The 11,557-nt window shown below is 67.6% G+C and overlaps 4 protein-coding genes across 4 annotated transcripts; 1 reads left to right on the forward strand and 3 right to left on the reverse strand.

Moving 5' to 3' along the window:
- Positions 1-1,351: 1,351 nt before the first annotated feature.
- Positions 1,352-3,838, reverse strand: V1510DRAFT_403315 (SPOC like C-terminal domain-containing protein; the record flags this gene model as incomplete). Its single annotated transcript, XM_066932163.1, has 7 exons — positions 1,352-1,611; positions 1,643-2,970; positions 3,002-3,238; positions 3,268-3,337; positions 3,529-3,583; positions 3,613-3,735; positions 3,824-3,838. The coding sequence occupies 7 exons, from the start codon at positions 3,836-3,838 to the stop codon at positions 1,352-1,354; spliced, it is 2,088 nt and encodes a 695-aa protein (XP_066788759.1).
- A 142-nt stretch (positions 3,839-3,980) lies between these two features.
- V1510DRAFT_378727 (uncharacterized protein) lies at positions 3,981-4,665 on the forward strand. Its single transcript, XM_066931607.1, has 2 exons — positions 3,981-4,241; positions 4,274-4,665. Exons 1-2 carry the CDS (start codon positions 4,008-4,010, stop codon positions 4,547-4,549), a joined length of 510 nt encoding a protein of 169 aa, XP_066788760.1. The 5' UTR covers positions 3,981-4,007; the 3' UTR covers positions 4,550-4,665.
- Positions 4,666-4,855: 190 nt separating this feature from the next.
- V1510DRAFT_130473 (uncharacterized protein) lies at positions 4,856-6,325 on the reverse strand. The gene is made up of 3 exons (XM_066930315.1): positions 6,134-6,325; positions 5,785-6,041; positions 4,856-5,385 (listed from the first exon to the last, which is right to left on the reverse strand). Exons 1-3 carry the CDS (start codon positions 6,146-6,148, stop codon positions 5,127-5,129), a joined length of 531 nt encoding a protein of 176 aa, XP_066788761.1. The 5' UTR covers positions 6,149-6,325; the 3' UTR covers positions 4,856-5,126.
- A 2,204-nt stretch (positions 6,326-8,529) lies between these two features.
- Positions 8,530-11,479, reverse strand: V1510DRAFT_417448 (peptidase family M41-domain-containing protein). Its single transcript, XM_066933946.1, has 2 exons — positions 11,343-11,479; positions 8,530-11,069 (listed from the first exon to the last, which is right to left on the reverse strand). Exon 2 carries the CDS (start codon positions 11,065-11,067, stop codon positions 8,740-8,742), a length of 2,328 nt encoding a protein of 775 aa, XP_066788762.1. The 5' UTR covers positions 11,068-11,069; positions 11,343-11,479; the 3' UTR covers positions 8,530-8,739.
- Between the last annotated feature and the right edge of the window lie 78 nt (positions 11,480-11,557).

Here is an 11,557-nt window from a genome sequence, read left to right on the forward strand (position 1 = left end):
GCAGATCTGCGCTTGGTAGGTCACGCCTCGCTTGGTAGGTCACGTCGCCGCTTGACAGGTCACGTCGCCGCTTGGTAGGTCACGCCTGCGCCAGACCGTGCCCCAGCACGCCCGCTTGCTTATAAGGTCACGTTACTGTTCGCGGGCGCGCCCGGCGCGGCGCGGCGCGGCGCCGCACCCCGTGCGGCGCGCTACCCCGGATTTTGGCGTCTCCCCGCTGTTCGTGGCCATCGCGTCCGCGTCGCGGCGCCCCGCGCTCCGGTCTAGGCCCCGCGCTCACGTCGCCGCGCTCGCAGCCCGTCGTCGCGGCGCAGACAGAATCCAAATTTATATCTATAAGAACGCGGCCACGCCCCTCCCGCAGTCACCGGCCAACTCCACGATGTCGAACTTCCCAATGGCCAGCCGGCCGGCTCTGGCGCTGGACACGCGAAGGCACCCCGCCGCCGGCCTGCGCTCGCCCGCCGGCCTGTCGCCCACGCGGATCGGGTACCTGCCCCGGGCCCGGCCGGAGACCGAGGACCGGCTGTGGCGCGGCCGCGACACAGCCACGCCGCGGCCGCCCACAGCCGAGCTCGATCTGGCCGAGATGCTCAAGCTGTCGGCGACGGCGCCGCTCCTGAAGCGGTCGTTTGCGACGCCAATGGGCGCCTGGGACCTGAACGCACCGCGGCGGGCGTCGCCGGCGCTGCGCGCGCCGTCCCCGGCGACGCCGGCCGCGCCGACCGACGCCGCCGCACCGTCCGAGGCGTTCCGGCCGACGGCGCTCGAGCGCCGCTGGCGCGACATGCTGGCGGCGCGCGCGCGGCGCGCGCAACGGCCGTGCCCCCGGCTCGTGATTCCCCGCACCAAGGGCCGCAACTACGGCCCGTTTGCGCCCACCACGTACATCCCTGCGGCCGGCCGGACCGGCCCGACGGGCCTGCGCGCCGCGCTGGCCGACGGCCTGTGCGTGGCCGCGATCGCCGCCATGTAAGCACGCGACCGGGCGAGCTAACGACCAGGATCTGGGCGTACGCCAGTGTCGACTACGAGCTGCCGGCCGGCACGGTCGCAGCCGCCGCGCGCGCGTGCGCCGCGGCCGCGCTGGCCGCGGTCTCGGCGCTCGTGCTGGCGGCGGCGCGCGGCGCGGCGGCGGCGGCGGGCTATGTGGCGGTCGCGGCCGAGGTTGTCGCGTGCGTGCTCGCCGAGGCGCGCGCGCTTGGCGTCGTCGACGCCGCGCTGTTTGCGCCCATCCGCGCGCGCGCGATCGACCGCAGCATCGACACGTTCCTGGCCAACAGCTCGGTGTGGCGCGAGTGCTGAGATTTTGGTTACTGCCGCGCGCGCGTCCGATAGAAATATGCATACCCTACAGCTCGTCCGGGGCGATCTCGCCGAGGCCGTGCCCGGCGACCTTGGCCCACAGCGGCGGCCCCTCGACGGCGACCGCGCCGGGGCCGCCCATGTTGAGGATGTCGTCGAGCCGGGCCACGAACCGGTTGTACACGGTGGCCTCGTCGAGCTCGATCGCGTGCTGGCGGAACCGCGTGAGCCGCGCGAGCACGACCGTCTCGTCCGCGTCCGCGGCCTGCAGCATGGCCATGATGGCCGCCGCGCCCTGCTCGAACACTGCCGTCAGCGCAGCCGCGCCGCCACTTACGCTCGGAGATGTCCGCGCCGCTGTCGGACGGGTCCAGCTGGCCGGCCTCGCCGGCCTTGAGCCGCTCGACAGACTGCTCGAACTCGGGCTGGTCGAGCAGGCTCTCGACGTTGAGCTTCTTGACGTCCTCGCGCTTGACCGTGTGCTTGCGCTTGCCGCTCTTGACGTGCGCGACCTTGCGCACGGCCACCGCCCGCTGCAGCCGCTTGAGCACCGGCGCCGCGGCTGCCAGCACGTCCGGCGCTGGCCGCGCCGCCGCCAGCAGGCCCGCCGGCAGCGGCGGCAGCGCCGCAGCGCCGTGCCGCGCGCGGTGCTTGATCGCCTGGTGCACGCGCGCAATCGTCGGGTTGAAGCTCTCGCCCGGCGCCGTCGCCGGGGCCGCCAGCGCGTGCACGTACTCGCGCATGCTCGTCCGCATCTCGTCTGTCGGCAGGAACCGGTGCTTGGTCAGGACCTCGCCCTTGAGGCTGCGGATCGTGGTCAGCGACGGGAACACGTACGGCCGGCGGTCCTCGGTGAACGGCAGCTGGCACTCGACCAGGCAGTGCAGCTCCGTGCGGATGTACGGCGCCAGCACGACCATCACCGGCGCTCGGTCCTCCTTGGTGACCATGCGCACGACCGCGTACACGTCCAGCTCGTACATAGCGTGAACCAGACTCGACAGCTCGATCTGCGCCCGCACGTCGGTCGACTTGCCCACCACGTAGCTCGTCTCGGTCAGCAGCTCGTACGGCAGCACCGACGTCCGCGGCACGAAGCCGACCACGTCCATGCCCCGCAGCGTGCGGAACTTGAGCGCCTCCTCGTCCTCCTTGGAGATCGGCACGATCGTGCGCCCGTACAGGTACCCACGCTCGAGCTTGTCGGCGTCGACGGCCTTGTACGTCGCCTTGTCGTCGTCGTCGTCGCCGTCGCCGTCGCGCACCTCGTACGTGCGGTGCGTCTTGACGAGCTCGAGCGGCGCAGCTGCCCCGGCCAGCGCGCCCAGCCGCCCGGCCGTGTCTGCCGGCTTGGTGACCGCGCTGGCCGCCGGCGCCGACGCCTTCTTCGTGCACGGATACCGCTCCACGTCGATGCCGAGAAAGTCCTGGAACAGCTCCGGGCTGCCGATCAGCAGCGGGCCCTGGAACGTCGGGATCGGCCGCACCCGCTTGGGGTTCGGGATCGCCAGCTCGTCGCTGACGACCTTCATCGAGTAGAACCGCGGCTCGGCCGCCTCCACCTTCTTGCGCGTGTAGATCTCCTCCGTGAACCGCTTGAGCTCGGCGTAGTTGGTCGCGCGCACGTCGCTGTCGTCGCCCTCGAGCTCGCCGTTGTCGGCGGTCCTGGCGTCAGCGGTGCCGGCGACCGGCTTACATGACCGTCACCGTCACGTTTTGCGTCTCGATCTGGTGGACGATCGAGTCCCAGTCCGAGAAGTCGACGGGCCCGGCCGCGTCCGTCAGGATGTAGATGTGCTTGATGTACTTGAGGTGCCGGCAGTGCAGCGCCATGGTGTGCAGGGCGAGGATCACTGCCGAGAAGAGGTCGCCGGTGTCGTTGCGGTTGACGACCAGCTTTTTCTGGAGCTCACGGAAGTCCGGCGCCAGGAATCTGGTCAGACACGTCGGCACACGACTCACTGTTGGATCGGCGCGAGCACGGCCACGTTGTTGTAGCTTTCGTCTCCTTCGGCGAGGACGTTGTCGGTGTCTATGGTCAGCTATGCTTGGACGTAGATCCGGCGCAGATGCGGCCGCACAGGCCAGCAACGGGCTCTGGCGCCCTCACGCGGCCCTCGAGCCCACGCTGCGACCGCCACAGCTGCACTGCTGTTGCCACGGCCGTTTTGGCGTCGTTTCGGCGCCGTTGCGCCCCCGTCAAGCCAGAGATCCGAAACTCACAATCCGTGCGCACGCCAATGACGCCCACCAGGTCCGTCTTGCGCTCCGACAGAATCTGCGTCAGCGGAGCAATTGGCACCGTACCTTGCTCGTGATCTTGTCGTACACATAGTCCAGGCAGTACTCCAGCCGGGACACGGTCTCGCCGCCGTCGAGCGTGACCGGCTGGCCCATGGACGCGCCGAGATCGACGACGAAGATGGTGGCCTGCTTGTCAGCGTAGCCCGCACGCGCTGACAGCCCGTCCCAGGCCGCCAGCCGCCCGCCAGCCTGCCCGCAGGCCCGCACCGCCTACCTCCTTGTCGGCCATGTTTGCTGGGTGCGGTCGGGCGGAGCGCGTCGCGTCACGTGGAGGACGCGACACGTGACGTGTTTGGTAGCTGCCCCAGAGCCCGACGGCGCGCCACTTATGCGTCAGCCGCCAGAAAAAATTTCGGTTCCGATTTTTCCAGAATCCATCGCACCCGCAGCACGCCCCGATGCCCAGTCTTGAGGAAGAGGCTCAGCGTCTGCTAGGCTACCCTGTTGCGCCGTCGTCGTCGTCGGCCTCGCTCTCCCTGCCCACGCAGACCAGCTTCCAGCAGCTCCAGCAGGAGCCCGTGCCCGCCGCGCCCAAGCCGCGCGAGCTCGAGGACTACTTCAACGAGGCCAAGGACTACACAATGAGCCATCCGATCATCATCGGCTGCGGCGTGGCCGCGCTCGCCTTCGGGGTAAGTGTCCGCGCCGGGCGCGCTGACAGCAGGCGCGGATAGGCCTGCGTGCCGTCCAGCGGTACCGCGGCGGCGCCGGAGCGTCGTTCGTCAAGTACGCCAAGGGCGGCTTCGACCCCAAGATGAACGCCCGCGAGGCACTCCAGATCCTCGGCCTGACCGAGACCACGCTGACGCGGGCCAAGCTGCGCGAGTCGCACCGGCGAATCATGCTGCTCAACCACCCCGACCGCGGCGGATCGCCGTACGTGGCCACCAAGATCAACGAGGCCAAGGACTTTCTCGAGAAGCGCGGCCGGCTGCGCTAGCGCCGAGCGCGGCGCCTGTACATAGACACAATCCATGCCCTGTGCACTCCATCAGTGAATCTAGATTATATTTTTCGGAAAAAATACAGCATAGGTCTATAGAGGCCGACCAGGCGGCAGACAAAAGCGGCCCGCGGGCGCATTAAGTATGTAGTGCTAACAATGTGGTGGCGCGGCCGACGATAGATGACAGACAAAACGAAAGAACAGCTGCTAAGAATACTAACCTATCGTGCCCAGAGCCGGGGAGAGCGTAAGAATACCCGTCGCCGGCTGGGATACAAAACCCAATCAATATACAAATGTCGGCCGCCCGCAGACGGCCACCCTCCTCCGACCGGCCAACCGAACGAGACAAAACCCAGAAGTGTAAGAATAGATCGCAATGAACGCCTTTCCGGTTCAACAGCTCAAAACGACGCCAACAGAACGCATAAGTAACGGGAGAGATAAAAAAAAACAGAAATGGTCTTAGATAAAGAGATGGTGCAGATATAAGCGAGAGTGCGAATCATTCCAAAATCGAACGACGGCAGACGCGATGCTGGTGCCCGGCGGGCGTATGTACTGTGTGCGCCTACTCCTCCATCTTGCCGAAGATCTCGTCGTCTTCGTTGAACCCGACGTCCTCGTCATCGTCGTCGTCCTTGTCCATTTCGTCGATCGAGTCCTCGTCGAAGAGCATGATGTCCGACGACGACGAGTAGCCCTGGGACGAGGGCACCTCTTCGTCCGTCATCGACACCAGGATCGAGGCCGCCTCGAGCAGCTGGACCTGCTGGTGCTTGGACATGAGCAGCTTCGACGTCACCGTCCATTCGGGGGTGTGTTCCCACCTGGCTGTCAGCGGATTCGGGACCAAGTGCGCCGGTCCTGTGACCCGGTCCGGACCGTGTCCGCGCCGCGCGGGCTGCGGCGCCGCGTGGCCGGTTACCCTGGCCCCCGCCGCACATGTCCCAGGCTAGCGCCGGTCACGCGGTCTGGGGAACGATAACCAGCGACGGGAACCTGCCCAGCTGGGAACCCCTTACCCACCCAACAACTCATCGCACGCCAAAATGAGGAGACGGCAAGTCGGGTGAGGAGTGCCTCAGGGCAGCAGCAGGGGTCCCCTCCCAGGCCACGGGCGCCCGTGTGGCGACGGTGGCAGCCGTGCCACCGTCGCCGAGCGCGCGCCCCGGCCGGCCGGGCGCACAGTGGATCGCGGCGCAATTTCGCAACGGCGCCCTACTTACTGGTGCTTTGTCAGGCAGGAGATGTGTTTGTAGCCCTTGCCGCACTTCTCGCACTTGAGCTCCTCCTTCAGCCGTCCGCTCTCGCCCTCGCTGGCGCGCCGGGCGACGAGCATCTTGCGGGTGTATGACGATCCCATGCTCGACGACACCGACGACGGCGGCGACGGGTACGCCGACGAGCGGGCGCCCGGAATCGAGTACGGCGCCGTCGTCACCGACGACCTCCGGCGGCCAGTGTGGAAGGTGGATGGTATGTCCTGGCGGTCAGCGCTCCCGGCCGTGTGATATGCGCCCGCCAGCGCCGGCGCCGGCGCCGGTCTCGGCGCCGCGCGCGCGCGCCCGCACATACCGTGAACGCGGCCATCGCTGGGGATGCCACGATGGTGATGTCTCTAGTCGGCGGCGTCCGTCGCAGGGTGCGCGGGCCGTGGTCCAATCGCTCGGCCTAGAGGGAACTCGACCGTTCTGGCCAGGGTCTGATGCCGATGCCACTTCGCTCTCAGGATTCGGCCAACGTCTATGCTGGCGCGCAGATGATGGTCAAGAATTGGGTGCAAAATATATAGGAAATATATTTTTTTCCAAGAGAATAACGGAGAAAGTGATTGATAAAATAAAAATATTGACAAAAATATTAAAATATCAAAAAAAAAATATATCGGTTCCTACGAAATGGCGATGGTCAAGTTAGAAAGATGAATTGATAAATGAGTATGGCATGGTACACGAGGACAAAGATACCATGCGCGGAGGTACTTTGCGTAACATCACGCTAGCGGAGATACACAACGTGGAGGTACCCGCAGTATATTTAGCAAAAGTATACTGCCGCACACGGCACAGCACAGAAGAGCTAAGAATGTGCGGGCGGCACAGTCGCCCAAACGACGGCGGCGGCGGCGGACGGACCGCAATGGCCGTGCCGCACGGCCACAGGTCCCGCCAGGGCCCCTGCCGGCCCGTGCCGCGCGGCGCCGGCGAATTGAGTTGCGGATCGCGGCCGGCGAGGGTGCGACCGGTCTGCCAACGAATACGTCGCGGCTGAGATGGAAAAGCGGCCACAGGCCGTATCGATATGCGCTGGCGAGACCCGCCAGGTGCCAGGCGCTCGCGGCCACGACCAGCTAGTGTGGATGCGGCGGCCGCTGGGATGACGACGATATGGCGCTGCGGGCTGGCCTAGCACTGCCCGGGCAGTGGTCCGCGGCGACCGCTAGTGGGCGCGGGTACCATCGGCCGCCCTAGCGAGAATAGGCCGGCGGTGCGCCCTGCGCACCGGTCACTGCGCCGCAACGGCGGGCGCCGCCGGGCAATTGCGTGGCGCCGGCCGCCAATTGCCTGCCGCTTCTACCCAGTTCCACTGGCCGTTGCCCAACAGGGCAGCTTGCCTATTTGGGACACGGCGCCCTTTTTGATTGCCCACGCCCACTGCGCCGCGTGCGTCTGCGGCTGCCAGCACTGTGGACGCTCCCGCCTGCGGGCCGCCGAACAGGCGCAGGCCTGGTGCGGGCGGCGGCCGCCGGCGGCGGCCACGGGCCCGCTCCGCCGACACGCCCGCCGGCCACGGCTGGCCGCGACCCGGCCACGCCCGCGGCGCCGCGGCCGCGGCCGTCGCTTGCGGGGTGTTCGCCGTGACTCAGAGCGCAGATCACGCCAGGTCACAGTGCGTGCACAAACCACTTGATGCCCGTGACCATGATGCAATGCGCCGCTTGGTACCGTTCCAGCCTAGCGGCCAAGATAAGCTGATGTGTCATGTACCGCTGGGCGCCGCCAGCCGCGGTCGGCTGATACACTAGCTGTGGCGCTCGCCCACGCAGCGTACCCTCCGTCCTGCCTGTAGCCTGCGTACTGCGGTCCCCGCACCGACCCGGGCCGGCCCGCGCCGGCCGCCAGCTAATGGTAGTCCTCCAGCGCGCTGCCCCCTGCGGGCCGCCCGTACCCGCAGCGTGCCGCCGGTCCTGTGCCGGCTGCCGTTCGTTCCCTCGTTCTGCGTGCTGGCGTCCGATACCCGACGCCGAGGCCGGCCCGTGTGCGTCAGGCGCCTGGCGACCGCCACACGCACGCGCCCCGCGCCACCGGGTCGGCCCGCCCAGCCACGTCTGCCCCGACCCGCGCCGCGCTGACCCGTCAACGCTCGGCGCCCTCTGCTGCACTCGCAATGTCACGCAGTCGCCATAAGCAGGTACCGCAGCTGCTCGCCGCCGCGGCCGCCGGCGATCTTGTTTCAATCTAGCCGGCCTGCGGCTTGCTGCGCCCGCGTATTGCGCCCGATTCGTACGCTCACGGCGGACCGCTCGCCGTGGCCAGGTGGCCGCCGTCGGGCCACCTGGCCAGCTTGGCCGTCACCGTGTTTTTTGTAGTTAAGCTTAGCGGGGCTCGCTCGACCGACTGCTGTCGATCAGATTATGCGCCGCCTAGCCGTCTCGGCAGCCGTGCAGCTGTGCCCTCCGGCGTAGCCAGCCGCCGGCCTGCCGGCGGCCACTGGCCAGAGGCCGATTCGGGCCGGTGTCCCCGACACCGGCCGTTTCGATCCTGCGCCGGCCGCTCTGGCCAATTGCTGCGCCCGGTGCTGTGGCGGTGCGCCGCGCCGGCCGGGACACCCCGGCGCGGCTAGCCACAGACGTGTCCGCTCACATCGGCTCACATCCACTCACGCCGGCTCACATCCGCTCACTTCCGCTCACGCGCCTCCCGGCAGCTCACGCCTGGCGTCGCCGTAGCGGCCGCCAGCGGCCGCCGATGGCCAGACCCGAGCAATCGCGCCAATTCCCCGCATGCTATCGCGCACGCCTCCCTACGCACTCCTACGCACCCCTCCGCCTTCCTACACGGCCGCAGACCGCAGCGCAAGCGCGAGTGGGGCCGCGATCGCGCGCATAGCCGCCCAGTATCCGTAGTTGAGCATTTGCCCGCAGGCTTTATTTACAAACGCCACAGCGTCTAACGGGCACCTCACTGCGCGTTCGGCGACTTGCCGTGAATGTACTTCTCAAAGGCGTCGTTGCGCTCCTTGAATGGGCGCTCGCCCAGCAGCCGGATCATGTCGTCGCGGTTGATGACCTCCTTCGACAGGAGCTCCTCGGCCACGAGCCGGATCTCGGCGCGCTTCGAGTCGAGCAGCGCGCGGCAGTTGTCGTAGGCAACGTTGACGATGCGGCGGACCTCGGTGTCGATCAGCGTCGCGGTCTCCTCCGAGAACGGCTTGTTGAACGACTGGCCGTCGTTGTCGAAGTGCACCAGGCCGACGGCCTTGGACATGCCCAGCTGGGTGACCATGGCAGTGGCCATGCGCGTGACCTTCTTGAAGTCGTCGCTAGCGCCGCTGGTGACGGACTCAAAGTGAAGCTCCTCCGAGACGCGGCCGCCGAGGGTCATGGCCATCTTGTCCATGAACTGCTGCTCGCTCATGAGGTACTGGTCCGGGGGGAGGTACTGCGCGTAGCCGAGCGCGCCCTGGCCGCGGGGGATGATCGAGACCTTGAGCAGCGGGTCGGCCCACTGCAGGTACCAGCCGCAGACGGCGTGGCCGGCCTCGTGGTACGCGACCGTCCGCTGCTCCTCGGCCGACAGCAGCCGGCTCTTCTTTTCGAGGCCGGCAATCACGCGCTCGATGGCGCCCTCAAAGTGCTGGATCTCGACCGAGGTCGCCTGGAAGCGCGCGGCCATGAGCGCGGCCTCGTTGACGACGTTGGCGATGTCGGCGCCGGAGAAGCCCGGCGTCAGCGCCGCCAGCCGGCCGGACAGGTCCTCGATGTTGAGGTCCGTGCGGATCTTGCGCAGGTGCACCTGGAAGATGGCCTTGCGGCCCTCGACGTCCGGGTTGTCGACCGCGATGTGGCGGTCGAAGCGGCCGGGCCGCAGCAGCGCGCGGTCGAGCACGTCCGAGCGGTTCGTGCCGGCGAGCACGACCACGTGGTCCGACGTCTGGAAGCCGTCCATCTCCACCAGCAGCTGGTTGAGCGTGGCCTCGCGCTCGTCGTTGCCGCTGAGCGACGCCGACTTGCCGCGCGACTTTCCGATCGCGTCGATCTCGTCGACGAAGATGATGGCCGGCGCGAGCTTGCGCGCGGTCTTGAACAGGTCGCGCACTCGGCTGGCGCCGACGCCGACGAACATCTCCACAAACTCCGAGCCCGAGACCGACAGGAAGGGCACGCCGGCCTCGCCGGCGGTGGCCTTGGCCAGCAGCGTCTTGCCGGTGCCGGGCGGGCCCGAGAGAATCGCGCCGCGCGGGATTTTGGCGCCGAGCTTCTCGTAGCGCTGCGGCTCCTTCAGGAACTTGACAAACTCCATGATCTCCTCCTTGGCCTCGTCCATGCCGGCAACGTCCTTGAACTTGATCTTGATGTCCGTCTCCTGGTTGAAGAGCTTGGCGCGCGACTTGGACACGCCAAAGAGCCCGCTGGCGTTGCTGCCGCCGCCGCCCGCGCGGCGGGTCACGTAGAACAGCGTGCCGATGAGGATCACCGTCGGCAGCAGCGTGAACAGGCCGTTGACGAGCGAGCCCTCCTCGACAAACGAGACCGGCACGCGGTCGTGCGACGGGATGTTGAGCTCCTTCTGGGCGTCGTCCAGCTTGCGCTCGAACGAGTCCACCGAGCCGATCGTGAAGTAGAACAGGCCCGAGATCGTCGGGTCGACGTCCGACTTGAGCGTCACGCGCACGATGTTGCGGTTCACCACCGTCAGCTTCTCGACGTAGCCCTTGTCGAACAGCGAGTTGCGGAACTCCTGCCACGTCAGCTCGCGCCCGGACGGGCCGCTGTCCGTGAACAGGTTGTAGGCAAAGTACAGCGCGATGCCGGCCAGGACGAGGTTGTACATGTTCGGGTTGATCTCAAACTCGAGGATCTTGAAGTTCTCGTCCTTCTTGCCGCCCTTGGGGCCGCCGGCGCCCTTGGGCGCCTTGCGCTCGCTCTCGCTCTTGTCCGACTTGGGCTCCTGCGCGGACTCGTTCTCCTCGAGCCGCTTGCGCAGCTCCATCAGCTCGCGCCGCCGCAGCTCCTGCGCCTTCTCTGTGCTCTGCTTGTCGCGCCGGATCTGCTCCTCCTCGCGCAGAAGCCGCTCGCGGTCCTGCTCGTGCTTGGCATCGGCGTCCTCGGGCTTGGGGTCCTTCTTGTCGGGGCCGTTGGTGAGCAGTCGCCGCAGGAGCAGCGGCTGCCGGGCAACGGCCGGACGGACGGCCTGCCGGGCAAGCGCCGAGTATGCCCGCGGAAGAGAAGCTCTTCCGCGGGCGAGCCGGGCGACGCCGACGGCCGATCGGGCAATCGACATGTTCATTCCTGGGCGTCAGCGCTGTGAGGGGTGGGAGGGGTGCCGGACGCGGGTACGGCGGGCGACGACGGGCGACGTGGCGGCTATAAGCCGCACGGCGTGCGGCTCGCGCCGCATGACGTGCGGCGCACGTCCGCCTGCCGCCGGGCCCGCCCCGCCGCCGGCCCGGCCGGCCGGCCGCCGGCCTGCGCGGCCGGCGTGTTTCCCGTGCGCCCTGTGCGTCCCGTCCGCTCGCCGTCGTCCGCCGTGTTCTGCGCCAGATCACCAGCCACCGGACTTACCTCTGCCAGCCAGAGCTGTGTCGCACAGACCGAGTCTTGTGCTATTCAATCCGCGCCTCTGCCACCGCCAACACTCTGTGCCAGACGGATGAGTGAAGAAGACAGATGGACGGAGGTCTGGGATTCGAATTCGACAGAAGCCCACCAGAGCAGGCGCTAGTGTAGACGGACGGGGCTTAAAATTTTCGGGCTTTGTACAGCCCTAACCCAAGATC

Source organism: Dipodascopsis tothii (genome assembly GCF_038497935.1).
Source record: "Dipodascopsis tothii strain CBS 759.85 unplaced genomic scaffold V1510scaffold_16, whole genome shotgun sequence".
Taxonomy (NCBI): domain Eukaryota; kingdom Fungi; phylum Ascomycota; class Lipomycetes; order Lipomycetales; family Lipomycetaceae; genus Neoaidaea; species Neoaidaea tothii.

Bases quoted from the DNA above. Each gene is read 5' to 3' on its own strand.
- V1510DRAFT_378727 (XM_066931607.1), top strand. From the start codon at position 4,008: ATGCCCAGTCTTGAGGAAGAGGCTCAGCGTCTGCTAGGCTACCCTGTT. The intron at 4,242-4,273 runs GTAAGTGTCCGC...CGCTGACAGCAG, and splicing joins TGGCCGCGCTCGCCTTCGGG to GCGCGGATAGGCCTGCGTGC.
- V1510DRAFT_130473 (XM_066930315.1), bottom strand. The intron at 5,386-5,784 runs GTAAGTAGGGCG...GCTGACAGCCAG, and splicing joins TCCTGCCTGACAAAGCACCA to GTGGGAACACACCCCCGAAT.
- V1510DRAFT_417448 (XM_066933946.1), bottom strand. From the start codon at position 11,067: ATGAACATGTCGATTGCCCGATCGGCCGTCGGCGTCGCCCGGCTCGCC.